Raw genomic sequence first — 26,066 nt, 5'->3', positions numbered from 1 at the left:
TAGGATGTTTCTAATCAGATTAAATACATGCTACATAACGAGATTATGATCACACCAACTGACAAAATCATGACCTGAACCCATTTTGGGGAATATGATAAATTAAGTTCTCTGAGAGCTCGTGCAGTTCTTAGAATATTCTCAAATACTTGAATAAAAATGCTATAGTTCTATCTTGGCATATTATGGCCCATGGAGGTTGTACATAGATATCTTTGTTAATATTCCTAGTTGGATCTCCATCGTATAGTGTCCACATATTTTAAATATCTGAGATGTATATATGTCTTTCAGTAGTTGGGATATTTTAGATAGAAATTCTGTGTACAAAAGGTATATTAGAGATTGTCCAATTTTGGTAAACATCACCCAAGGCTTCTTCTTTATACATTGAGTATGGTGTATTCTTGCCTTGGAAAGCTAGTTGATGTTGGGCGTTTTCACGTTTTTATGACTGGTCCAATGATCCTCAAATTCTATTTGGCGACCATAAAAATACATTTCTCCTTGGCTTTAATTGCGCTGGAAGGTACATAGTCATTGTTCTATTCCCAGTTCTGCAAACAGCTGGTTTACAGACCTCCATCAGAGTAAACAAAAAAACAGGATGTTTCAGGTTCAAAACTAAAGTGACTTTTGTCATTTTGTTGCCCTTTGTCTCTGGGACCCGTTCAGTCTTAAACATCCATTTTGAAATTGTGAAAATATATTTATTTCTTCACAATAGTTCTGTCATTTTGTAAATGTATATATTGTAGCAGTCTTAATGTGACCAACACAAGAATATAAACTGTTCCTTAACGTGTACTTGTTTTTGTTTTCCATTGTAGGGAATTGTCCTATATTAAAATCATGGATGTTGGCCGCAGATATCTAGTTAACCATGTTATGGATCATATCCAAAGCAGGATTGTATACTACCTTATGAATATCCATGTGACTCCACGCTCCATATATCTGTGCCGGCACGGGGAAAGTGAGCTTAATATTAAGGGGAGGATTGGTGGAGACTCTGGGCTCTCCAACCGAGGCAAAGAGGTAATTTATAGTGATATGTAGAATAAGTATTTCTTACTCTGCCATTCTCCTGTGTCCTGTAATGTGTAAGGACAGCCCTGTATAACACTTTCCACTCTAGCAAGCTGTGATGGGAGAAAACCCCAAGACCGTAGCTGGACCCTGCCAGGAAGAAAGTGCAGGGCTGTCCTGTAATGTTGTCTTTGGCACACTGGGCTCTGCACTAGGTGTCTACCAAGGACTTTCATCACAGCTGTCAATGAGGGAAGTCCAGTGTGGAGTTTTGTTTTTGTTTTTTTACTGTTTGCCATTTTTTTTTTTTTTTTTTTTTTGAGTAGCTGGGCTTACACTGACCATACACTGATCTGCAGTGTATGGTCAGAAGTATTTCTAGTGGGATATTCTTTGCACGCTATGCCGATTCATAGGTGCGTGTGTGGGAGTGTCATTGAGTTCTACCAGCCTATGCTTGGCTAATGGCTCAGGGAGGTCTGCAGTATTTACCTCTAGGTCCTTATTGTGCAATCCTGGACTGCTGTTCCCTAAACTGTTCTACCATTCCCATTCTTCCCTCACTCCCTTCAGGAGTTATCCTACTTGTCATGAGAGTTATTTACTGCTGCAGTGTCTGAATTTATGGGGAATTTTTCAGATCTGTTTGAGGCCTCTCCCATCAAAGTCCATCTCTGCTCTTTCTCTGGCTACTTTAGCAGAATATAAAGTGACCCCAGAGGTTTATGCAATATCAAATTTGAAATAAATATTTATCTGCACTAAGTGATATATGAATTAAACAATGTGAAATGTGCCAATGTCCTCCAGCTAAGCACTATAACTCAGATACAGGGCACAAAATAAAACTGCAAAAAATAAAGTGCAGCGGTAGGTATACAGTGCCTTGCAAAAGTATTCGGCCCCTTTGAACTTTTCAATCTTTTGCCACATTTCAGGCTTCAAACATAAAAATATAAAATTATAATTTTTTGTGAAGAATCAAGTGGGACACCATTGTGAAGTGGAACGAAATCTATTGGATATTTTAAACTTTTTTAGCAAATAAAAAACTGAAAAGTGGTGCGTGCAAAATTATTCGGCCCCTTTACTTTCAGTGCAGAAAACTCACTCCAGAAGTTCAGCGAGGATCTCTGAATGATCCAATGTTGTCCTAAATGACTGATGGTGATAAAAAGAATCCACCTGTGTGTGTAATCAAGTCTCTGTATAAATGCACCTGCTCTGTGATAGTCTCAGGGTTCTGTTGAAAGCGCAGAGAGCATCATGAAGACCAAGGAACACACCAGGCAGTTCCGTAATACTGTTGTGGAAAAGTTTAAAGCCGGATTTGGATACAAAAAGATTTCCCAAGCTTTAAACATCCCAAGGAGCACTGTGCAAGCGATCATTTTGCGATCATTTTGAAATGGGAGCATCAGACCACTGCAAATCTACCAAGACCTGGCCGTCCCTCTAAACTTTCAGCTCAGACAAGAAGACTGATCAGAGATGCAGCCAAGAGGCCCATGATCACTCTGGATGAACTGCAGAGAACTACAGCTCAGGTGGGAGAGTCTGTCCGTACACTGCACAAATCTGGCTTTTATGGAAGAGTGGCAAGAAGAAAGCCATTTCTCAAAGATATCCATAAAAAGTCTCGTCTAAAGTTTTCCACAAGCCACCTGGGAGACTCTCCAAACATGTGGAAGACGGTGCTCTGGTCAGATGAAACCAAAATCGAACTTTTTGCCCACAATGCAAAACTATATGTTTGGCGTAAAAGCAACACAGCTCATCACCCTCAACACACCATCCCCACTGTCAAACATGGTGGTGGCAGCATCATGGTTTGGGCCTGCTTTTCTTCAGCAGGGATAGGGAAGATGGTTAAAATTGAGGGGAAGAAAGATGCAGCCAAATACAGGACCATTCTGGACGAAAACCTGTTGGAGTCTGCAAAAGACCTGAAACTGGGACAGATTTATCTTCCAACAAGACAATGACCCCAAACATACAGCAAAATCTACAAAGGAATGGTTCACAAATAAACGTATCCAGGTGTTAGAATGGCCAAGTCAAAGTCCAGACCTGAATCCAATCGGGAATCCTGTGGAAAGAGCTGAAAACTGCTGTTCACAAACGCTCTCCATCCAACCTCACTGAGCTCGAGTTGTTTTGCAAGGAAGAATGGGCAAGAATTTCAGTCTCTCGATGTGCAAAACTAATAGAGACATACCCCAAGCGACTTGCAGCTGTAATCGCAGCAAAAGGTGGCTCTACAAAGTATTAATGCAAGGGGGCCGAATAATTTTGCATGCCCCACTTTTCATTTTTTTTATTAGTTAAAAAATTTTCAAAAATCCAATAGGTTTCGTTCCACTGCACAATTGTGTCCCACTTGTTGGTGATTCTTCATAAAAAAAATAAAAATGTTATATCTTTGTTTGAAGCCTGAAATGTGGCAAAAGGTTGAAAAGTTCAAGGGGGCCGAATACTTTCGCAAGGCACTGTAAACACAAGATGATCCTGGGCAAAAAAACACATATGAAAGTAAAAATATATCGCTGTATTATTAAAGTGCAATATGACCATAAACATTAAATAGCATAAATTCAAATGAAGTGCAACTATACAGTGCACATATGATGAATTGCATTATACACAACCAAAATATTTAGTTTTAGTGTGATCCCATGTGACAAGTCGCATAATAAATGCACAAACAATATGCAAATTGTAAAGTGCAACACTAAGTTTGGGCACAAAGACTGTGCATGAGAACATGTGAAGATAATATAACACAATAATGTGTAATGTGGCCATAATCTTTAGTATAAATTCAAATGAAGTTCAACTATACAGTGCAAATGTGATGGATTGTGTATACAACAAAAATATTTAATTTAGTGCAGTCCCATGCGACAATGCAGAAGGAAACCAAAGGCGCATAGAAATGCACCAAAAGTGCAAAGCGATATGGATGAAAAAAGTTTGTTCATAGGTTGCTGAAATCCAATATGTGACTTCACATTCCAGCATATAACGTGGATTGAGTGCTCATCAGTGTTTCCCATCACCTCATTAAGATAAGTCTTATCAGAAAGCCTGCGACCTCCCTTATGCATGGGGGGTCAAATAGCGCTTTTAGTGACATCTAAGATTCGCCGATGGAAGACTTCAGCATTCCTCTCCAGAAAGATCCATGGGCATCCACTCAAATCCCAATGATGTGAACAGCAGGATAATATAATAAGGCTCCAATAGTATAGAATGTCTTCTCAAGGCGTTTTATTAAAAGACAGGAGTTGCAGTACAGAAACTCCCAAGGCAAATATATAAAAATTGTGGCAATATAAGGAAAAATGGACATACAGGTCCCTTTTTTAAAATCCAATCGTGCATATGCATAACGTGTGTGTAGTGTCCCGGCGATCGTTTCATCAAACGACATCAGGGGTACGCCAATGCGTCTGCACCTGCGCATTTAGTACTGCCATAGGTCACATGAAATAGTGCATAAGAGCTCCAGAGGATGCTGGGACTGTGACCTCATAATGGGCGGGGACATCATCCGGCGATGTCCCTATATAAGACGCTGCGTGCCTGTCATTGTGGCCGGAGAAAGCGTCGGCAACATTTCTAGAAGAGAAGGAGAAGAACAGAAGATGGCGGCAGCGGCGACAGAAGACCCAGCCACCGCTTGTAAAAGAGCTAGAAGAAGGCGCGGTGGCCCGGCAAGAAGAACCGAAGAGGGGGACAAGACCCCCGAAGTCGGAAGAAGAGGGCGGCGAAGAAGAAAGCCGGGCTCCTCCCCTAGTAAAAGAGCTAGCAGAAGATAGTGGAGGAGTCCGGCGAGAAGACCCCCGAAGATGGAAGAAGACCCCGGAGCTGTGCAATTAACTATTTTAACCGTGTTGTTTTTTTACATTTTTTTTTTTTTTCACAGGTGAATGGGTAGGGGAACGTTGTACCCCATACTCATTCACATAGGGTGGGGAGCGGTATCCAGGGGCCCCCTTATTAAAGGGGCCTCCCGGATTCCGATAAGCCCGCCGACCCCCGACAACCAATGGCCAGGGTTGTTGGGAAGAGGCCCTTGTCCTCATCAACATGGGGACAAGGTGCTTTGGGGTGGGGGGCTGCGTGGCCCCCCCTTCCCCAAGGCTCCCCCCATGTTGGTGGCACGCGGCCTGGTACGGCTCAGGAGAGGGGCGGGCGCTCTCTCGTCCCCACCCCCTTTCCTGGCTGGCCGGGTAGCGTGCTCGGACAAGGGTCTGATATGGACCCGGGGGGGGGGGGGGGGGGCTCCACACCGTGTTTTTTAGGGATTCTCCTAATTCCATACCAGGTGACAGGGCCAGCGACTCCTTCTTCGCTGGTCCCGGCTACCTGGAGCCGCGCTCAAAATTAACGGACTTTCCTCCGTGTGTGTGTGTGTGTGTGTGTGTGTGTGTGTGTGTGTGCGAGTCCGTCCATTTCAAAAGTACAGTGGATAGTCCGGCGGACTTAGTCCGCCGCAAAAGTACAGTGTGTGGGCAGGTAGCTTGTTCGGAAAGTCCGCCGGATAGTCTGATACGTGTGTACGTGGCATTAGGCCCTCTGTCTGCTCTCTATAGCACCTATACGTTATATGCTGCACTGTGAAGTCACATATTGAATTTCAGAAATCTATGAACAAACCTTTTTATTTTCATCCATATCGTTTTGCACTTTTGTGTGTTTTTATGCGACTTTGGTTTCCTTATGCATTGTTGCATGGGATTGCACTAAATTAAATATTTTTGTTGTATAACGCAATCCATCATGTTTGCACTGTATAGTTGCACTTCATTTGAATTTATGCTACTTAAGATTATGGTCACATTACACATTTATTATTGTGTTATTTTCTTCACATATATGTTCTCATGCACAGAGTCTTTGTGCCCAAACTTAGTGTTGCACTTTACAATTTGCATATTGTTTGCACTTTTTTTTTTTTTTTTTTTCTTGTGTGTTTTTCATCTTGCTTTTGTTGCATGGGATCGCACTAAACTAAATATTTTGGTTGCATATAATACAATTCATCATATGTCTCACTTTGACTTATGCTATGTAATGTTTATGGTCATATTGCACTTTAATAATACAGTGATATATTTGCTTTCATATTTGTTTTGCACAGTATCAAACTTGAAACCGTTTATTGGACGCAAAACATTGTCAGAAAAAACATTGTAAAGTTGATCGACACGTCACCAAATAACTTTTTTAACTAAAGTCACCTTGAGGCTCTAAAGAAGTTTGTGACACAATTTCATCTCTTCTAAACGATTGTCTTGTTTAAGCAAAGTTTTATAATATTGCGCAATGAGCAGGATACATGATTGACCCCAATCTGTGTTGTGGACAGGCATTTCACTCTATAATAGGAGTTCATGGGCCCAGTGTGTGCTTGCTTTTTTTTTTTTTTAGTTCATGTTATTTGGTGACAGGTGGAGGGTTGATACATTTTAGGCCCCTTTCACACATGCGGACGGTATGTCCGTATTTCATCCATCCGTTTGCGGATGAAATACGGACATACATTCATCCCTATGGGATAGCGGGTGTCTGCGGATGAGCATCCGCAGACACCCGATTTCGTCCGCCTCCGCAACAGTCCGATTCTGCAGACGGAGGAAAATCCTATTTTTCTATCCGTCTGCAGAGCGGATCGGACGAACACGGACAGGCGGTCCGTGCTCGTCCGATCCCCATAGAGGAGAGCGGAGATCTGACAGGGCGGTCCCTGCACAGTGTGCGGAGACCGCCCTGTCCGCAGCCAGCTCAGAGGGGACAACGGAGCGATCCCCGCTGAGCGAGCGGATCTTCACGGGGCGGATCATTGCTGATCCGTCCCGTGTGAAAGAGGCCTAACAGTGTGTTTTTTTGTGTCTAATAAACTGTTTCAATTTTGATACTGCATAAACGTCTGGGGTCACTTTTTTATACCTGCTTTCCTGGGTAATTCTCCCATTTAATAATATAGTAATTTCTTGTTATTTGGTATGTAGACCCCTGAGGGGTAATGACAAATGCTTCAAAAGTCGCTAGTGATTCTCCTTGATAAGGGTGAGGCCTTTTCAATTGCTGCTAAGCATACTTCAGTGGAGTATAGTATCTCGTTCAATTCAGAGGACCTGATGCAGTAAGTTCACTCTGATATATCTCGCAAATTAAAGGATAGTATTTATATCCTTATTGATGCAGTGCACACATACCTTGACCTAGCGAAACCTGTGTCTGCCTTTCCATCAAAATCTTAATTCTGTGTGGTCAAGAACATAGTTGTGGACCCTGTATCTATAAGGGGCCCTTCTGTCCTTCCAACAACTGGCGCTCTTACCTGTGGCCCTGTGCTGTTGTGTTGATGAGATGCACTTCACCAGGTATCCAGGATGAGTCTCCTTTCAATACATATGAGGATTTTTTTGGCTCAAAGGTTGGCATGTTGGAGATCAGCTGGTGACATTTAAAGAATGTCAGCCAAATAAAAAAAAGAAAAGAAAAATAATGCAATCACCACATCTTAGGACTGGTAAAATTCAATCTATTACATTTTGTTCTTGGGCTTAGATACTTTAAATTGTTCATTAACTTGTGTGCTTTTATACAGAAACTTTGTACAGTATAAATTTGGAGAATGTATAAACTGAATATCCTAGGTCTGAGACAGGCACTATGTTGTGTGCTGGCCATGGAAGACCTGTTCAGAGAATTGCAGCAGTTTATATAGTCTGTCGAAAATCCTGTTCGTTATTTATTCATATGGTGTAAGACCTTGTGAAATGGAGAGATGCATGATAAGAGGAGGGTAAAAGTCCTTACAGAATGTTCAGAATGAGATCTCCTGCCTAGCTTTATTACGCTCTAAGAAGATAAGGTGATTTAGTTTACTTTGCAACGTGGAACTCAGACCAAGGTAATCTTTGCAAGTTCCAGCCTAGTGACGTCTAGTGTACAAGACGTACACTGTTGGCGTGAGACATGGACCCATGCCAGTTTGTATATTCTTGTTCAGAAAATGAATAATTTCAGTATCCAGTCCTTTTTTTAACACACTCATGTCTGTGGAACTTTGTAGCAGTTCCTGGAAGTTGACAGATGAGGTCATACACAATCCTAGTGTGATTTGTTTGTTTTTTGTCCTGTGCACGTTCCCTGCACTCCATTGATGTACCTTACCGCTTCAGCCATAGAGTGAGCAGTGCTGTTGTTTTTGGTCACATAAACACATACACATTGCTTTGTGTACTTAGAGTTGAACGTGTCTGCATGAAGATGTTAGTCCATCTTGGGGGTGAGCAGGAAAGGGTGGGCATGGGTTAACCACCCTAGAACAGGAATTCTGAGAACAGTAGAAAAAAAACACGTATTTGAAAGTTTTTAAAGAAAGAGGGTACAGTTAGTAATATTTGGACATAGTGCATTTATTTGATAAAAACGTGCGTTTAGTGTCCCTTTTTAAGGAATCCCAAGCCCTCCAAAGTGAACTAGATTTTCAGTATGTGTGTGATATATAATGTGTGTATGTATATAGCCTTGTGAAAGTATTCGGCCCCCTTGAACTTTTCAACCTTTTGCCACATTTCAGGCTTATAACATATTTTTTATTTTTTGTGAAGAATCACCAACAAGTGGGACACAATTATGAAGTGGAACGAAATCTATTGGATTTTTGAAACTTTTTTAACTAATAAAAAAATGAAAAGTAGGGCGTGCAAAATTATTCGGGCCCCCTTGCGTTAATACTTTGTAGAGCCACCTTTTGCTGCGATTACAGCTGCATGTCGCTTGGGGTATGTCTCGATCAGTTTTGCACATCGAGAGACTGAAATTCTTGCCCATTCTTCCTTGCAAAACAGCTCGAGCTCAGTGAGGTTGGATGGAGAGCGTTTGTGAACAGCAGTTTTCAGCTCTTTCCACAGATTCTCAATTGGATTCAGGTCTGGACTTTGACTTGGCCATTCTAACACCTGGATACGTTTATTTGTGAACCATTCCTTTGTAGATTTTGCTGTATGTTTGGGGTCATTGTCTTGTTGGAAGATAAATCTCCGTCCCAGTTTCAGGTCTTTTGCAGACTCCAACAGGTTTTCATCCAGAATGGTCCTGTATTTGGCTGCATCCATCTTCCCCCCCCCCCCCCCCCCCCTCCCTCATTTTTAACCATCTTCCCTGACCCTGCTGAAGAAAAGCAGGTCCAAACCATGATGCTGCCACCACCATGTTTGACAGTGGGGATGGTGTGTTGAGGGTGGTGAGCTGTGTTGCTTTTATGCCAAACATATCGTTTTGCATTGTGGGCAAAAAGTTCCATTTTTGGTTTCATCTGACCAGAGCATGGGGTTCCCATTTCAAAATGATCGCTTGCACAGTGCTCCTTGGGATGTTTAAAGCTTGGGAAATCTTTTTGTATCCAAATCCGGCTTTAAACTTCTCCACAACAGTATTACGGACCTGCCTGGTGTGTTCCTTTAATCTTCATGATGCTCTCTGCGCTTTCAACAGAACCCTGAGACTATCACAGAGCAGGTGCATTTATACAGAGACTTAATTACACACAGGTGGATTCTATTTATCACCATCAGTCATTTAGGACAACATTGGATCATTCAGAGATCCTCGCTGAACTTCTGGAGTGAGTTTGCTGCACTGAAAGTAAAGGGGCCGAATAATTTTGCACGCACCACTTTTCAGTTTTTTATTTGCTAAAAAAGTTTAAAATATCCAATAGATTTCGTTCCACTTCACAATTGTGTCCCACTTGTTGGTGATTCTTCACAAAAAATAAAAAATGTATATCTTTATGTTTTTGAAGCCTGAAATGTGGCAAAAGGTTGAAAAGTTCAAGGGGCCGAATACTTTCGCAAGGCACTGTATATATAAAAAATCAGGCTCTACATTATACACCTAGGCTGCCAACCTATAGGAGCAGACAGTGCGGTGAAAACATGATGATCAAAATTGAGAAAATCCACTTTTGGCGTGAAGAAAAATACTGGCCATTTTTGGGGTGCAGTGGGTCTCGCACAGGTACTAGTATAAGTGAGATAGGAGAGCCTGTGAAGTAATTGCATGCAGGAGGGATGTCTCTGCTCCTTCACATCCCATCAGCGGATCCTGTAATCTACCATACAGCCCAGACATATCACTAGCATCTGCTGAGTGACTGAGCTACCTCCTGCGGCCGCAGACGTCCATCCGAACAACCTGTTACTTCCTCTGCAGCAGGACATCCCTCCTGCATGCCATGGCTTCACATGCTCTCCTGTCTCATACCAGCCGCTCTACACAGCACCTGTGTGAGACCCACCGCCCCCCACGAATGACAAGCATTTTTATCCACTTCCAAAAGTGGATTTTCTCCATTATTAATTATTTTATTTTTATTTTGTCTCGTGTTTTCATCGCACTGTCTGTTCCTATAGGTTGATGCCCTCTTCCTCCATTTACAATTTTCCTCTATAGGTTATCAGGACCTGTTTTTTCAGAGGAGCTGCCTCCACTTGTGTTCCATCTGCTCTTATTTAACACAGTAGCACCATAGTTCCTTAGCTTTTTTTTTTCTTCCAAGTTCATTTCCATAGCTGAGACGTTTCTGAATTTACTGCTAAAGGTCTCTTAATGTTCCTTGGTGTCAAGGCAAGCAGAACTGCATCCAGAACTATTATTGTGAGCAACTCAAAACTGAACATCCTCTTAAAAACTACCCATGGTTTTACTAGCCAAATTCAAACCTCAGCCTGGAGTAGCGGCTAGGGAGCTTACTCTGGCTCTCCCTGACCAGGATGCAGAGCCTGAAACAGACTGATGCAGCTTCTGACCATACCCAACATCTTCCTCTTTAATTTAAGATTTTCTCTGGTTTTTAAAATTGTCTCGGGATGCAATGTTCAGAACACCAAGTAGATTTTAAGTCCATCAATATCCGGATCTGTTTTGACAATCTTAACAGGCAAAAGCATCAAGTGGTTCTCAAGCAAAGCAGTAGACATGGATCCTGTATCTGTTGACTGTAGATATTGCTAGGCCAAAGCACTGGGGGTTTCCACATACCATCATATTCTTCTTCAAATAGGCACGGAGCGGTGGTGTCACTTCCCGTTTCACACTGGCACAGAGAAACCGGAAGTGATGTCACGGCTCCGAGGGAAAGCGCTGCTTGCCGGTGCCAATAAAAAAAACGCCTAATGGAGTGTTTAGGCACATTGCGCCATAAAGCCTCAAAGCAGGCAAAAGAAGCGTCTTGTCTGCAATCGCATGATTGCATTGACGTCCTGCTTCCCATAGTGCACTGTCCAGCACCAGTGCATCCCCTATGGACGGGCTGCCACTGCACTATTATTTTTTTTTTCACCAGCAATGTACTTTTAACTCCCCATGCCTAGTTTCAGTAGTTTCAGGCCTTTTAGATTTCTACACAAGGGAGGCTTTACCAGGTATATAACATGCACATACAGTTTACATACCCTGGCAGAATTTATGATTTCTTGGCCATTTTTCAGAGAACGTGAATAACACAAAAACTTTTTTTTTTCACACATGGTTAGTGTTTGACTGAAGCAATTTATTATTACTCAACTGTGTTCACACTTTTTTTTATTATTATTATAATAATGGCAGCAGAAACTACCCAAATGACCCTGCTCAAAATTTTAAATACCCCAAGGATTTTGGCCTGATAACATGCACACAAGTTGACAAAGGCTTTGATTTTTTAATTTGTGTGTGTGTGTGTGTGTGTGTGTGTGTGTGTGTGTGTGTGTGTGTGTGTGTAAGGTCAATGCATTTCTGGACTCCTGACAGACCTTGCATCTTTCATCCAGTGCTTGTGGGTGAGGTTTCTGGATTCTGAGTCATGGGGGAAGCAAAAGAATTGTCAAAGGATCTGGGGGAAAAGGTAGTTGAACTGTATAAAATGGGGAAAGGGATATAAAGAGATCCACGGAATTGAGATTGCCAATTAGCAGTGTTCAAACTATAATCAAGAAGTGGATAATGAGGGGTTCTGTTGAAACCAAACCACAGTCTGGTAGACCAATTAAAATTTCAGCCACAACTGCCAGGAAATTGTTTGGGATGTAAAGAAAAACCCACAAATAACTTCAGGTGAAATACAGGAAAACATGTGTTGTGGCTGTCTTAAGATGCACAATAAGCAGGTACTTGAAGAAAGATGGGCTGCATGGTCGAGTCACCAGAAGAAAGCCATTACTACGAGAATACCAGAAAGTATTGAGCCTCAAACCTTCTGGCACAAACTAATTTGGAGTGATAAGACCAAAATGTTGTATTTTGGCCATAAACTCTACATTTTGAAGACGAGTCAACAAGGCCTATGATGAAAGGTACAGAGGTGGAATGCTAATGTTTTTGGGGATGTGTGAACTACAAAGGCACAGGAAATTTGTTCAAAATTGTTGGCAAGATGAATGCAGTATGTTATCAAAAAATACTGGAGGAACATTTGCATTCATCAGCCAGGAATCTGTGCTTGGGACGTACTTGGACATTCCTACATGACAATGAGCCAAAACACAAGGCCAAGTCAACCTGTCATTAGTTACAGCAGAATAAGGTGAAGGTTCTGGAGTGGTCATCTCGGTCGTCTCCTGATCTCAATATCATTGAGCCACTCTGGGGGAGATTTCAAATGTGCAGTTCATGCAAGACAGCCCAAGAATTTACAGGAACTGGAGGCTTTTTGCCAAGAGGAATGGGCAGCTTTACCATCTGAGAAGATAAAGCGCTTCACCCACAAATGCCACAAAAGACTTCAAGCTGTCATTGATGTTAAAGGGGGCAATACACGGTATTAAAAACTGGGGTATGTAAACTTTTGATGAGGGTAATTTGGGTAGTTTCTGTTGCCGTTATGATTTAAAAAGAGTAAACAGTTGATTGATAATGGCTTCAGCCAAACGCTAACCATGAGTGATAAAAAAAAACAAAAAAAATAAAACTTATCATTCATATTCTCTGAAAAATGGCCAAGAAATCATAAATTCTGCCAGGGTATGTAAACTTATGAGCACAACTGTATTTTTTGAATTTGCATATAATCCTATGGAAAGATTGATGAAATTGAATTGACTCTTTAAATTTGCCAAGCAACTGAAGGGTCTGAAAACATATTTGGGCATTCAATTTTATTTTTCATTTATTACATGCTCTCGTTCTCTCTGCACCAGTTTTAATAATTGTGCCTGTTTTCTGTAAAAAAAAAAAAACCTAGATTGTACCTGTATGAGCTCTGCTCCGGGTGCTCAGCTGATTGCTCTTTCTCTCTCTCTCTCTGCTCACAGTTGCGGTGGGCGGGGCTGATATCAGGTCAGCCAGAGAGAAGTGGAAAAGAGAGCCGAGCCGCCGACAATCGGCTGAGTGGCGGGAGCAGAATGTTTTTTTTATTTTACAGAACACCGGAAAAATTATAATGGTGCAAAGAGGATGGGGAGCATGTAATAGCTGAAATGAGGGAGAGGGGAGAAGGACACAGACAGATAGCAGGCTGCAATTGACTGAATCATGCAAATGGACCACAATGTCAGGGCTCAGCAGGCATCATTATCGTGGTCTGTTTGCAGAGGGGAGAGGGTATAGCCAGGCAGGATCAGCCAGGTATTTCTGGTGATACGGGGGTCTAAATGAAACACTGTGCTGTATAACATGCTTTAATGAAACAGGATCTTTGTTAACCCAAAAAGAAAAACGCTTTGAGGCTGAATAAGTTGAACTCTTTGTGTATGTTGACTTTTTTTTATATATATATATATTTTTTTTTTTTTTTGATTATGAAATTGACTTTTGAATAAGGAAGTGGCAACAGAATTGGTGTAATCCATTGTAATCCGGACCTGGTGTAACATTCTCAATCTGTTGTAACCGTGTGGGTTTCAGACCTTTCTTCATTAAGATTTCCTAATATTCATAATGAATTTGCAGTTGCGTGGAACTTGGGCCAAACATCCTGAAATGGTGCATCAGATCTCATTTTGACACCTTAACCATATATTGCACTGCACAGAAGGTCTAACATTTGCACTACAGTTTCCCTATAAAATGTTGCTGGGACCTTACAAAAGTTGAATCTGTTTAGTGTGAGTGGTAGCCTGCAGTTTGCCTTTAAGTTCAATTGCATTTTCTTTAAGAGGAAAATTTAATCTTCCAGTTTCTTGCTTCAGGGTGGCCCCTGTTCTCTTGCAGGATCCTTTTGAGCCACTGTTGCCTGCAGGTACTAGCTGCATCTCCCTACAGTTTGTGCATCAGCACTTTAAAAAAAAAAAAAGGTATTTTACTATAGATTCATACTATTATTGTAAGTAAATTGCTGTTTTAATAGTGTCCTTTCCCAAAATAAGTTCTACCTTCATTAAAGGATCTACCATCATTAGAACTAGTGCAGTCTGTCTTGTAATGGGAAAAGCTGCAGAGGGCCAATCAGAAGCATCATGGGAAATGTAGTCCCAGAGATAGGTGGTCCAATTGTTATCAGCAGGGAGCAGACTACAGTCCCCGGCATGCACTCTGCTGGGGGGAAAGAGAAAACCAGGAAACAAGCTGAGGAGTGCTTGTAGCAGCTACTAAAGGAGACATGGAAAACGAAAGAGGACTGTGCTGGGGAACTAATAGCCCCAGCACCACCAGAGAGAGTCGCACTGTACCGCACCACCAGAGAGAGACACGCTGTACCTGCACCACCAGAGAGCCAGCCATGCTGTACCCGCCCCACCAGAGAGAGCGAGCCAATCATTGCCGTGCCCCTTTATAGTGCAGTTCCCTTTTTATATCAGTGTCCCTGCACATTAGTGTAGAAGACAGACATTCGCGGGAGTGGATGGTGTCAATCGACGGTCCCTGGAAAAGTTGGCTGCTCGGTCTAAAATGCCCGGGCCTATTTTTTGTCCCAGTCTGGGCCTGCCCTCCAAGCTATAAGTGCTCCATGAGCACTTAAAGCCTCACTCCCAAATCTCTCTACTGCAGGGCAGTCTTCCCGGTCATGATTGCAGACTGACAGCGGTGAGAGACGGAGGTGTGGAGGATGGTCTATGTGGACAGGTTTACCCCAGATGCCTGCATACTTAGATGTGCCATTTTATCATCAACCATGTGAGTTGTTAAATGTAACCACTACACTTGGAGGCGCCTCTCCTCTTTTATACTCGGGACATGACGCTACTTGTACATCAAGAGATCGCTTTTATATCAAGTCAAAATGTATTTAAAAATTTAGCTTGCCTTGCAAAACGCTCTCAAACCAAGGTTTCACTGTGTGTGTGTGTGTGTGTGTGTGTGTAATATATATTACAAAGGGACACCTTCTCCGTGCACGAAGCCCAAGGAAGAGCATGAGATGCTCGCAACTGTACAGTAGCTATTTGTAACCTTTTTTGCCTTGAGAGCAACTGATACAATATACGGTTTTTGAATGTGTCCCTTAGTTTTTTCCTATTGAACATTGGTGGAAGTTTGAGAGGCCACCCTGACATTGATCTCCACACGAATCATTGTAGAAACAGTAGAAGTAACCCACCCGAAGATTTAGTATATAGCTTCCATGAACAAATCGGGTGTTGTGCCAAAAATCTGCAAGAAAACACCCTTGTCTAAGCCCTTCCACTCCAAGCTAGCCTCAGTTTTTTGCTACTGTTCTTGCATGAAGAGCCACCTCCTCTTTACCAAGGGAAGCTTACCGCTTTCCTCTGAAGGTTTTTAACCCCTTCCCGACCAGCCGCCGCGTTATACTGCAGCTTGACACTACTGCAAGAGCCATCTTAGCTGTATGTTGGCTCTTTACGATGCTGTAGCAGGCACGCAGCGTGTCCCCGGAGCCCATGTGCAGGTGCGATGACCACCAGTCACCTGCGATCGCTTGTGACAGAGCGAGAACCGGGACGCACGCCGCACAAATCCCGGTACAACGATCTGTCTCCTCGTCAGCCACACTCCCCCCCACAGTTAGAAACACACACAGGGAACACATTTAACCCCTTAAACGCCCCCTAGTGTTAACCTCTTCCCTGCCAATGACATTTATACAGTAATCAGTGGCTAATTTTAGCTCTGATTGCTGTATAAATGTCACTGGTCCCAAAAAAGTGTCAAATGTCCGCTGTGTCCTTCGCAATGTTGCAGTCCCAATATAAATAAAAGATCACTGCCATTACTAATAAAAAAAAATATGAATGCCATAAATCTATCCCCTATTTTTGTAGACGCTATAACTTTTGCACAAATTAATATATGCCTAATTGCGATTTCTGTAAAAAAAAATAATAAATATAAAATATATTATATATTATAAAAAATTTCGGCCTAAACTAAAGACATTTTTTTTTCTTTTTTTGCCGCAAAAGAAATCTCTATTTGTGGGGAGAAAAAGGACATCAATTTTGTTTTAGTACAACGTCGCACAATTGTCGGTTAAATTGCAAAAAATGGCATGGTCAGGAAGGGGCTGAAGTGGTTAAGATAAGTCTATCGAGATTTCAGGCTGCACCTACCTTAACCACTGTGGCTCCTTTTGCAGCTTCTGTATCGCTTTTACTCTTATGCTGCGCACACACGATCTGAATTTTGGTCGGAAAAAGCTCTGATGGTTATTCCGACGGGATTTGGCTCAAGCTGTCTTGCATATACGCGGTCACACCAAATTTTGACCGTCAAGAACGTGGTGACGTACGACGGGACTAGAAAAAGGAAGTTCAATACCCAGTAGCCAATAGCTTCCATCTTGTAGTTGAATCTGAGCACGCGTGAGTTTTTGCGTGTCAGAATTGCATACACATGATCGGAATTTTCGGATCCGAACGTTTTTCCCATGGGAAAATTGAGAACGTGCTCTAAAATTTTTGCTGGTGGGAATTTGGCCAGCTAAATTCCAATGGAGCATACACACGGTCGCATTTTTCGATGAAACGCTCACATCGGCCTTTTGCTGGCTGAAATTCCGATCGTGTGTAAGCGGTATTAGGCTGAGCCTTGGGGGCTGTACCTGTACCCTCCTTGGATGAAGCAGTAGAGCCAAGACTGTGGTCTGCCAGCAGCGGGCCCTTTCCCTGAAGACCCCTTTGGCTATGCCCACCATGTATTACATCCTTTCTAGAGTGTGAAGACCTCTGCCGTGGTAAGTGGCTGATGCTACTGTGCCTTGGCCACTAAGAAATGCGGACTACAACACTTTCACCGTTGTGAATCTGCACAATTTTTTTTTTTTTTTCTCCTCAACTGCGTGTTGCATCTGGTACTACTAATGTGCATATTCTGTTGGTGCATTTTTCTGTCAGCACCAACGAGTCCATGGGTCCGTCTAATGTATAGCACAGAGATCCCTGGACACCTACCTAGGTGCAGCATGCTATAGTGCCTGGCACAAGTTAGAATTCCTGTCTTTTTTGTCCAGTATAATTAAACTTTTGTGTATCTTGGTTTTTAGTATATCGTTGGCACATCTTTGTAATTTTATAGTTGTCTAGAAGTCAAAGTGTTTTGTTGCACAGTTCTAAATGGTTTGTTTTGTTTCCTCAGTTTGCCAAATGCTTGGCTAAATACATCCATGAACAAAATATCCATGAACTCAAAGTGTGGACAAGCCAGATGAAGAGAACAATACAGACAGCAGAGGCTCTGGGTGTGCCATATGAACAGTGGAAAACTCTGAATGAGATTGATGCTGTAAGTGTTCCTCCACCAGGCATAGTTTTAAGGGCTCCTTTCACATTATGTGCAGTGTTTCCCCCCCCCACTGTCATATACCCTAACCACCATAACTAAAAACTCAGCCTGACCTGTTTCTTTCTCCTAGACGCCTTTCGTCTAGCAGTAGTGTTTTTCAGAAAAAACTTGACGTGTGTAAATGCCTTTTATGTGTGTCAAGCGCTAGGGCGGTAATTTATTTCATAACTTTATTTTGGCCAGTGAAGTAAATTGGGGCTCATGCGTTAATAGCGTTAATGTGTATTTACACACTTCACAGATGCATCATTTTTTTTTTTTTTCACTGCTAAAATGCTGCTGCTCCTGCATGTGCTGGCAGTGGGTTTGTGTGGTGTGGTGTGTTTTTTGTTTTTCTGCAAAATATACACTTTCACAGCAATTTGCATTCCTGTACATTACACGCGATTCGGTACGTGGGCCGCATTAAGATGTATCATGCTTGCGTTTTATCGCATCATAAACTGCACTGCAGCTTGCGATAAAACGTCTGTCACTACATACAGTGTGAATTCACCCTTAGTTACAAATTTTATTACCAACTTGCATTTACCGTATATACTCGAGTATAAGCCGAGATTTTCAGCCTCTTTTTTGAGGCTGAAAGTGCCCCCTCGGCTTATACTCGAGTCACCGCTGTCTGACTGCTCGATCAGCGTATCGAGCAGACAGACGGCGGACATTAAAATTTAAAAGCCGCGCCTCCTTCTCCGCCTCCGCCTGTGATAGGCGGAACACTGAATTTCCCAGCAGTCAGTGTTCCACCTATCACGGACATCCGCTCATTCTCATACTACGGACGAGTATGAGAGGATGTCCGTGATAGGCGGAACACAGGCTGCTGGGAAATTGAGTGTTCCGCCTATCACAGGCGGAGGCGGAATTTTGAATTGTAGAATGGCCGCCGAGAAGAGCGGCGATCCATCGGCACGGCACGGGACGGAGGAGGCACGGGAAGGAGGAGGCACGGCACGGGACGGAGGAGGCACGGGACGGAGGAGGCACGGCACGGGTCGGAGGAGGCTCGGGACGACGGCGGCTCGGGACGGAGGCTTGGGACACAGGTAGGCTGGACACACACACAAGGCTGCACGGACACACACACACACACACACACACACACACACACACACACACACACACACACACACACACAGCTGCACGGACACACACACACACACACACACACAGGGATGGATGGATGGATGGATACACACACACACACACAGGGATGGATGGATGGATACACACACACACACACACACACACAGGGATGGATGGATGGATGAATACACACACACACACACACACACACACACAGGGATGGATGGATGGATGGATACACACACAGGGATGGATGGACACACAGGGATGGACGGACACACACACAGGGATGGACAGCCATGTCTCACCCTCGGCTTATACACGAGTCAATAAGTTTTCCAGTTTTTTGGGGGTAAATTGGGGGCCTCGGCTTATATTCGGGTCGGCCTATACTCGAGTATATACGGTACCTAGAAAAAGTTCGCCTTCTAGTGATGGTAACCAGAACTGTGCCAATGTAGAGGCTGTACATTATTTTGTTTTAGGGGGAAAAAACGATGGAAATTATCACATTATTAAAGCTGCACTAAACCCATCATTTTAAGTTATGTAAAAAATTTACACGAATGACTGTCATGGTTGCTTGTGCTTTTAACTGAACTGTCAATCCTGTAAATGGCTGATGTCATGACAGATCACACGTGCTGCATCATGTTTGCTGCAAATCAGAGGCTACAATGGCAGCTTCTTTGGCTTTAAATATAAATGATAGAAGTGTTTAGCTTCCCGAAATTCGGGCACAAGAAATGCAAACCAGTTGCCCCACCCCTAAACACGACCTCATAAATTATTTCATGAAATGACACTTAATTGTTCTATGCCAAATTAAGTTATAAAACTAAATATTAACAACTTTGTCCACCTATGCGATACCCCCTTCAAAAGTTTTTTTTTCAGGAGTTTCCAGTGAAGAGTATGCAAATGCTACATTTTGCAAAGAATATTTTTGACAACTGTTCTTCCAGTAATGTGGCAAGTGTTTAGGGAAGGACTTTTTGCAATCTAGTGTGACCATGCCCCTGTTCTTAAAATTGCATTCCTGACATGGTTTTACCAGTTTTTGGTTCGGAGTAACTTGAGTGTCCTGTACAAAGCTATTGCCTATATCCTACTGAGCACATTAGGTTTGAATTTGAAACTCTGATTGCAAAACCATTGCCTTGTCCAACCTTTCATCTCAAACTTATTTTTTTCTTCATCGTACATCATGGGACACCGAGCCTTAATTAATGGGTTATAGAACAACTTCAGGTAATGGAATCTGGTATACCCAATCCAGGAAGTTTACTCCCTATATAACCCCTCCTTCCAGGAGCACATTCGTTTTTCCACCAGGGTCTAAGGTGTTGGTCACGAGTGAAGATGTGCTCTGAGGCTCTCCAGGAGAATAATTGACGTGGATCCATGCTGGATGGAAATGGCCTCCATAGACCAGAGTTGCATCCAAAGTGCTACTGAGGCCTAAGCGGGATGGTACCTGGGGACTCTTATCGGACACACAAGGTTTTTGCCTGTAACGCCTCTTTGTAAGGCTGGACCCCAGGAACCCAGGGCTTAGGTCTTGCTGCATTACTTAATGATTTCCTGGTGGGGTGCTTTACAGGACCAAGGGAGTTGGAACCCCGATATCTAGGGACTCGGTCCTTATAGGTTTGCTAAACGCAGCCCTCCGTGAAGGTTGGACTGTCATTTCTGGAAATCCTGCGGTGGGGATAAGGTAAGGGAAGAAACTTGGGTACTAAAAACACCTATATATTCTTCTATTAGGGAAAAAAAATGTCCTGTCTTAATTCTCCACTAGAGGAAGTCTATGCACATACTTTACTCTGTTGTCTTCACTGTAAAGCTCAGTCTGTATGTGGCCGCAGCAGTGTGTGCAGGGGGATTCCTCTCGTGTAAAAAAAATCTGCCAAATGTTTTCTTTCTCCCCCTGAGGGACCGGAGGGTTAGGGGGACATCTGTGGTGTACCCCTCTTACATTACCACCCCCCCCTTCGCAGAGCGGGTGCGAAGGTCACGTTGATACTGCTAATATTATTAACTATCTGTTACTGTTGACTGCTGTTACTGTTGTGTGCCTGCTGCTAAACAGGTCTCGGCCTCCCCCTCCCCCTCGTGTTGGGACCCGAAAACCCCGCTCACGAGCGCGGGAACATTTTTAAATGAAGAGGGGCAGTATTTTTTCTTGGGGGGGGAAAAACAGATAAAACTCAGCTGTGACAGTCTCTCCTCGGCTGACGAGGAGGAAACAAGCAGCCTGCACACAAGAGCTGTGGGATGCATTAGGGTTGCAAGCTGGCATTCCTGATACAGAAAGGAATTTTTTTTTTTTTTTTTTTTTTCCCCAGCACTAGGCTGAACTTTATAGCGGCTTTATTTGTCATGACTATATTCAGCAATTAAGTGCAATTGTATACCGCATCTGTTTTTTTGCTTAGGACTATGCCTACACCACAAAGACCAAAAAAGGACTAAGAGTTTCACCCCTAGGCACTAGGATCTTGAGTCGCATTTCCACGCTGTCATCCTTGCCTGCATTACCAGTTACGGCAAGCCAGGAGCCATTGGAACAAATTGATGGTGCAACTGCTTCTCACATCTCGGCCCCTGTATACGTGACTGAAGATGTCCTTTCCTCCACCCTGCAGGGTCTGGAAGGAAGATTAGCGGCTTTAATCGCATCCTCCATTCAAATGGATAGGAAGCATGCTAGAACCCCCTCCCCTACTTCAAAACCTTTGCAAGGGGAACAGTGGGCTCAGGATGAGGTGTTACCCTCAGTCAATCAGGAGGTAAACCAAACTGATTCCTTTGTGGAGGAAACAACGGTAGATGAACCTTTTTCAGCCCCACAATCTGAGAAATTACTGATACAAGCTCTTGCGTAGATGGTTCTTTCCCCCTTTTTTCCCCAAACAGAGTCTCCTGAAAGCTCTGTTTCTTCTTGGGTTCCTTAAAACCTTCTCAGCCTTCTCATGCGTTTCTTGTTCATGCATTACTAGAATAGCTTGTTTTTTGCTTGATAGGATCACCCAGATAAGCATTTTCTCCCTCCTAAGATTTTCAGTTCTCTATCCTATGGAAGAGAAATTCACCAAGAGATGGAAAGTACCAGTAGTTAACGCTGCGATTTCCCGTGTGAACAAAAGCCTGACTTGTCCTGTAGACTATGCTAAATTGCTTAACCACTTGACCACTGGGCACTTAAACACCCTTAATAACCAGACCAATTTTCAGCTTTCGGTGCTCTCACATTTTGAATGACAATTACTCAGTCATGCAACACTGGACCTATATGAAATTTTTGTCCTTTTTTTCACACAAATGGAGCTTTCTTTTGGTGGTATTTAATCACCGCTGGGTTTTTTATTTTTTCTGCTATAAAAGAAAAAATACAGAAAATCCTGTTAAAAAAAATGAATTTTTCTTTGTTTCTGTTATAAAATTTAGCAGATTAGTAATTTTTTCTTCATAAATTTTGGCCAAAATTTATACTACTACATATCTTTGGTAAAAATAAGTACAAATTGGTGGATATTATTTGGTCTTTGTGAAAGTTATTGAGTCCACAAGCTATGTGCCAATATCTGAAAATTGATCACACCTGAAGTACTAACGGCCTATTTGAATTCTTGAGACCCTAACATGCCAGAAAAGTACAAATACCCCCCAAATGACCCCTTTTTGGAAAGAAGACATTCCAAGGTATTTAGTAAGAGGCATGAGTTTTTTTGAAGTTGTCATTTTTTCCCACAATTCTTTGCAAAATCAAGATTTTTTTTTTTTTTTTACTATTTTTATTTTTTTTCACAAAATTGTCATATCAGTTTATTTCTCACACGGCATATGCATACCACAAATTACACCCCAAAACACATTCTGCTATTACTCCCGAGTACGGCGATACCACAATGTCAGACCCATTCTAGATCTAAAAAAAAAAAAATTGAAATTGGTTCCTGAAGATCCGCTCCTTTCCCATGGAGTCGATCAGGTCAGTAGTTTCTATCCTAGGAGGAGAACTTCTGGCATCAATCGACATCAGGGATGCATACCTGCATGTCCCTATATTTCCCGCTCACCAAAAGTTTCTGCAGTTCCAGTTAGAACAGCAGCATTTCCAGTTTGTAGCCCAGCCCTTCAGGCTAGCCACAGCACCCTGGGTGTTCACCAAGGTGCTGGCCCCACCTCTAACTAGGTTAAGGGCACAGGGCATAACAGTCGTAGCGTACCTAGACTATCTATTGCTAATAGACCAGTCAGTGGCTTCTTCTCGAGCAAAGCGTATGCATTACAACCAGTAACCTGGAAAGTTTTATGCTGGATTCTCAACTTAGAGAAAGCTTCCTTAATACCACTAAAAAGACTGGAGTACTTGGGTCTAATCATCGACACAGCCCAGAAATAAAGGTGTTCTTGCCTCAGGCAAAGATCAACGCCATAAGAGAGCTGGTGCAGATGGTCAGGTCAAAAGGCGATCCCTCCATTCGCCTTTGCATGAGGTTACTAGGAACAATGGTGGCTTCATTGGAAGCAGTTCCCTATGCTCAGTTCCATTCAAGACTGTTGCAAAACAATATCATGTTTGCTTGGAACAAAACTATTCAAGCTTTAGACTTGCCAATTCGGCTGTCCCCAAGGGTGTCCGAGCCTCAGTTGGTTACTAACTCGGAATCTGCTGAAAGGAAAATCCTTCAGACCAGTTATCTGGAAAGTGGTAACGACAGATGCCCGCCTTTTAGGCTGGGGAGCAGTACTGGAAAGGACAACTGTCCAGGGACAGTGATCAAGAACCAAAAGAACCTTTCCCATCAATATCCTAGAGATTTGGACAGTACGTCTGGCTCTAAAGGCCTTGACTTTCAGGTTACGGGATTGTCCTGTCTGGATCCAATCCAGTGCCACAGCTGTGGCCCTATATCAATCACCAAGGGGGCACCAGTAGTCTCTCGGCGCAGAGAGAGTTGAACCATATTCTAACCTGGGCAGAAAGGAATGTTCCGTGCCTATCGGCAGTCTTCATTCCAGGAGTAGAGAATTGGCAGGCGGACTACTTCACCCCGACATATTTCAGGCTGTTTGCCAAAGATGGGGGTCTCCGGACATAGATCTTCTAGTGTCCAGGTTCAACATGAAGTTGGTCAACTTTGTTGCCAGAACAAGGGATCCACTCGCATGCGTTGGTGACCCCCATGGCTTGGCTATTGAAACCCACATTCTGAAGAAACGTGGGCTCTCCAGGTCAGTTATCTCTACCCTGATTATTGCAAGGAAGCCAGCTTCCAGAACTATATATTATAGAGTTTTTGGAGGGCTTATGTTTCCTGGTGTGAATTCAAGGGTTTGCACCCTTGGCGACATGTCATAGGCAGAATTCTTGCCTTTCTACAATTAGGGGTAGAAATTAAATTGGCTTGAGTACTATTAAAGGCCAAGTCTCAGCTTTATCAGTCTTATTTCAAAGACCGCATGCGACACATTCTTTAGTCCAAGGTTTTATGCAAGGAGTGATGCGGCTTAATCCACCTGTCAAACCTCCCTTGAACCTTTGGGACTTGAACTTCTTTTTGTCTGTGTTACAAAAACAGCCATTTGTACCGATACAACATTATGCCCTTAGTCCTTTTGACAAGGAAGTTGGTATTTTTGGTTGCTATATCCTCTACAAGAAAGAGCAGCCAATTCCGAAACCCTCCTTGCTAAGAGCCATATTTGATTTTTTTATGAGGATGAGTGGTGTTACGCCCTTGTTCAGACTTTTTGACAAGTGGTTTCAGGTTTTCACTTGAACCAAGATTTTGTCCTGCCATTATTTTTTACAAAACCATGTTCCAGGGAAGTCACTACATTGTCTTGATGTGGTGAGAGCAGTGAAAATCTATTTAAAGGCAACTGCTCAAATTTGTAAGACTGATGTCTTATTTATTCTGCCAGAGGGTGCTAAGAAAGGACAGGCGGCGTCAAAATCCACTATGGCTAAGTGGATTCGGCAAGTTATAATTCAAACTTAAAATTTAAGGGGTAAGATTCCCTCTTTTCAAGTTAAGGTGCACTCTATCAGGGCAGGCAGTGCGTTATCAGGCCTCCATGGCTCAGATTTGTAACAACTTGGTCTTCAGTGCATACATTCACAAAATAATCAGCTGGTGTAAAGAGGTATGAGGATATCGCCTGCACACAGCAGTATAGGTCCTCAAGACTGGGGGAACCCTCCAGGTTGTTTCTCCCTCCCCTCGAGTAGCATTGCTGTGGGATGTCCCATTAAGTAATTACTTAAGGCTCTGTGTCCCGTGATGTACGATAAAGAAAATAGGATTTTTAGAATGGCTTACCTGTTAAATCCTTTTCTTGGAGTACATCATGGGACAAAGAGGTCCCTCCCCTCTTTTTGGGGATTTAAGTATATTGCTTTGCTACAAAAACTGATGTGCTCCTGGAAGGAGGAGGGGTTATATAGGGAGCGAACTTCCTGGATTGGGTATACCAGTGTCCATCACCTGAAGGTAGCCTATAACCTATTAAGTAATCAAGGCTCTGTGTCCCATGATGTACTCCAAGTAAAGGATTTTACAGGTAAGCTGTTATATAATATATGTATGTATAGGATACATTATATGTATAGTATATATTATAATTTTTATATTATAATATAATTTTTTTTTAAGCTAAATAGACACAAATTCAAACAGATGGGTTGGGCTGTAGTAACTGCAAAGGTGGTGCCAAATCCATAGTCCTACTTCCACAAATAAAAAAACTGATTTTGCATTTACCTAACTATTCATAATCTTTAAATCACTTTTGTTTTGTTTCTTGAGTTTCATTTTCAGTTTTTTTTTTTTTTTTTTTTTTTTTTTTTTTTATTGAATTGGTACTTGTATATTTTGCAAATTGCAGTGCATTGCATGATCCACATCAATTTATTCTATGTTCCTACTAGGGTGTATGTGAGGAGATGCGTTATGAAGAAATTCAGGAGTCTTTTCCTCTGGAGTTTGCCCTGCGGGACCAGGATAAATACAGATACCGCTATCCAAAAGGAGAGGTCGGTGAGCTTTTTGTCAGCCACAATATAAATGTACAGTAGAACATCTGTACCGCATTGGCATGTGGGTTTCCACTTGCACCTACATTGTCTACTGCTTACATCAGTCAGCTGAGAAAATACAGAAAAGGTCTGCATTCTTTTACATTCTTGTGGATATAAATTGAACTTT

General features: G+C 42.6%; 1 protein-coding gene across 6 annotated transcripts in view; it reads left to right on the top strand.

Annotated features, from left to right (window-relative positions):
- LOC143927855 (6-phosphofructo-2-kinase/fructose-2,6-bisphosphatase 4-like) overlaps positions 1-26,066 on the top strand; it is a 189,278-nt gene that overhangs the window by 142,019 nt on the left and 21,193 nt on the right. For all 6 annotated transcript variants that reach the window (XM_077452282.1, XM_077452285.1, XM_077452283.1 and 3 more), the window contains exons 8-10: positions 831-1,038; positions 17,560-17,706; positions 25,790-25,894. In XM_077452282.1, coding sequence (XP_077308408.1) covers positions 831-1,038; positions 17,560-17,706; positions 25,790-25,894 — 460 coding nt within the window. The remainder of the gene's footprint in view (positions 1-830; positions 1,039-17,559; positions 17,707-25,789; positions 25,895-26,066) is intronic.

The sequence above is a fragment of the Lithobates pipiens genome, unplaced genomic scaffold (assembly GCF_037356315.1).
Source record: "Lithobates pipiens isolate NorthernLeopardFrog02 unplaced genomic scaffold, aLitPip1_a1.2 Scaffold_23, whole genome shotgun sequence".
In the NCBI taxonomy this organism is placed as follows: Eukaryota; Metazoa; Chordata; class Amphibia; order Anura; family Ranidae; genus Lithobates; species Lithobates pipiens.
Note: the sequence above shows the minus strand (reverse complement) of the source record. Positions and strands in the feature narration are given on the sequence as shown.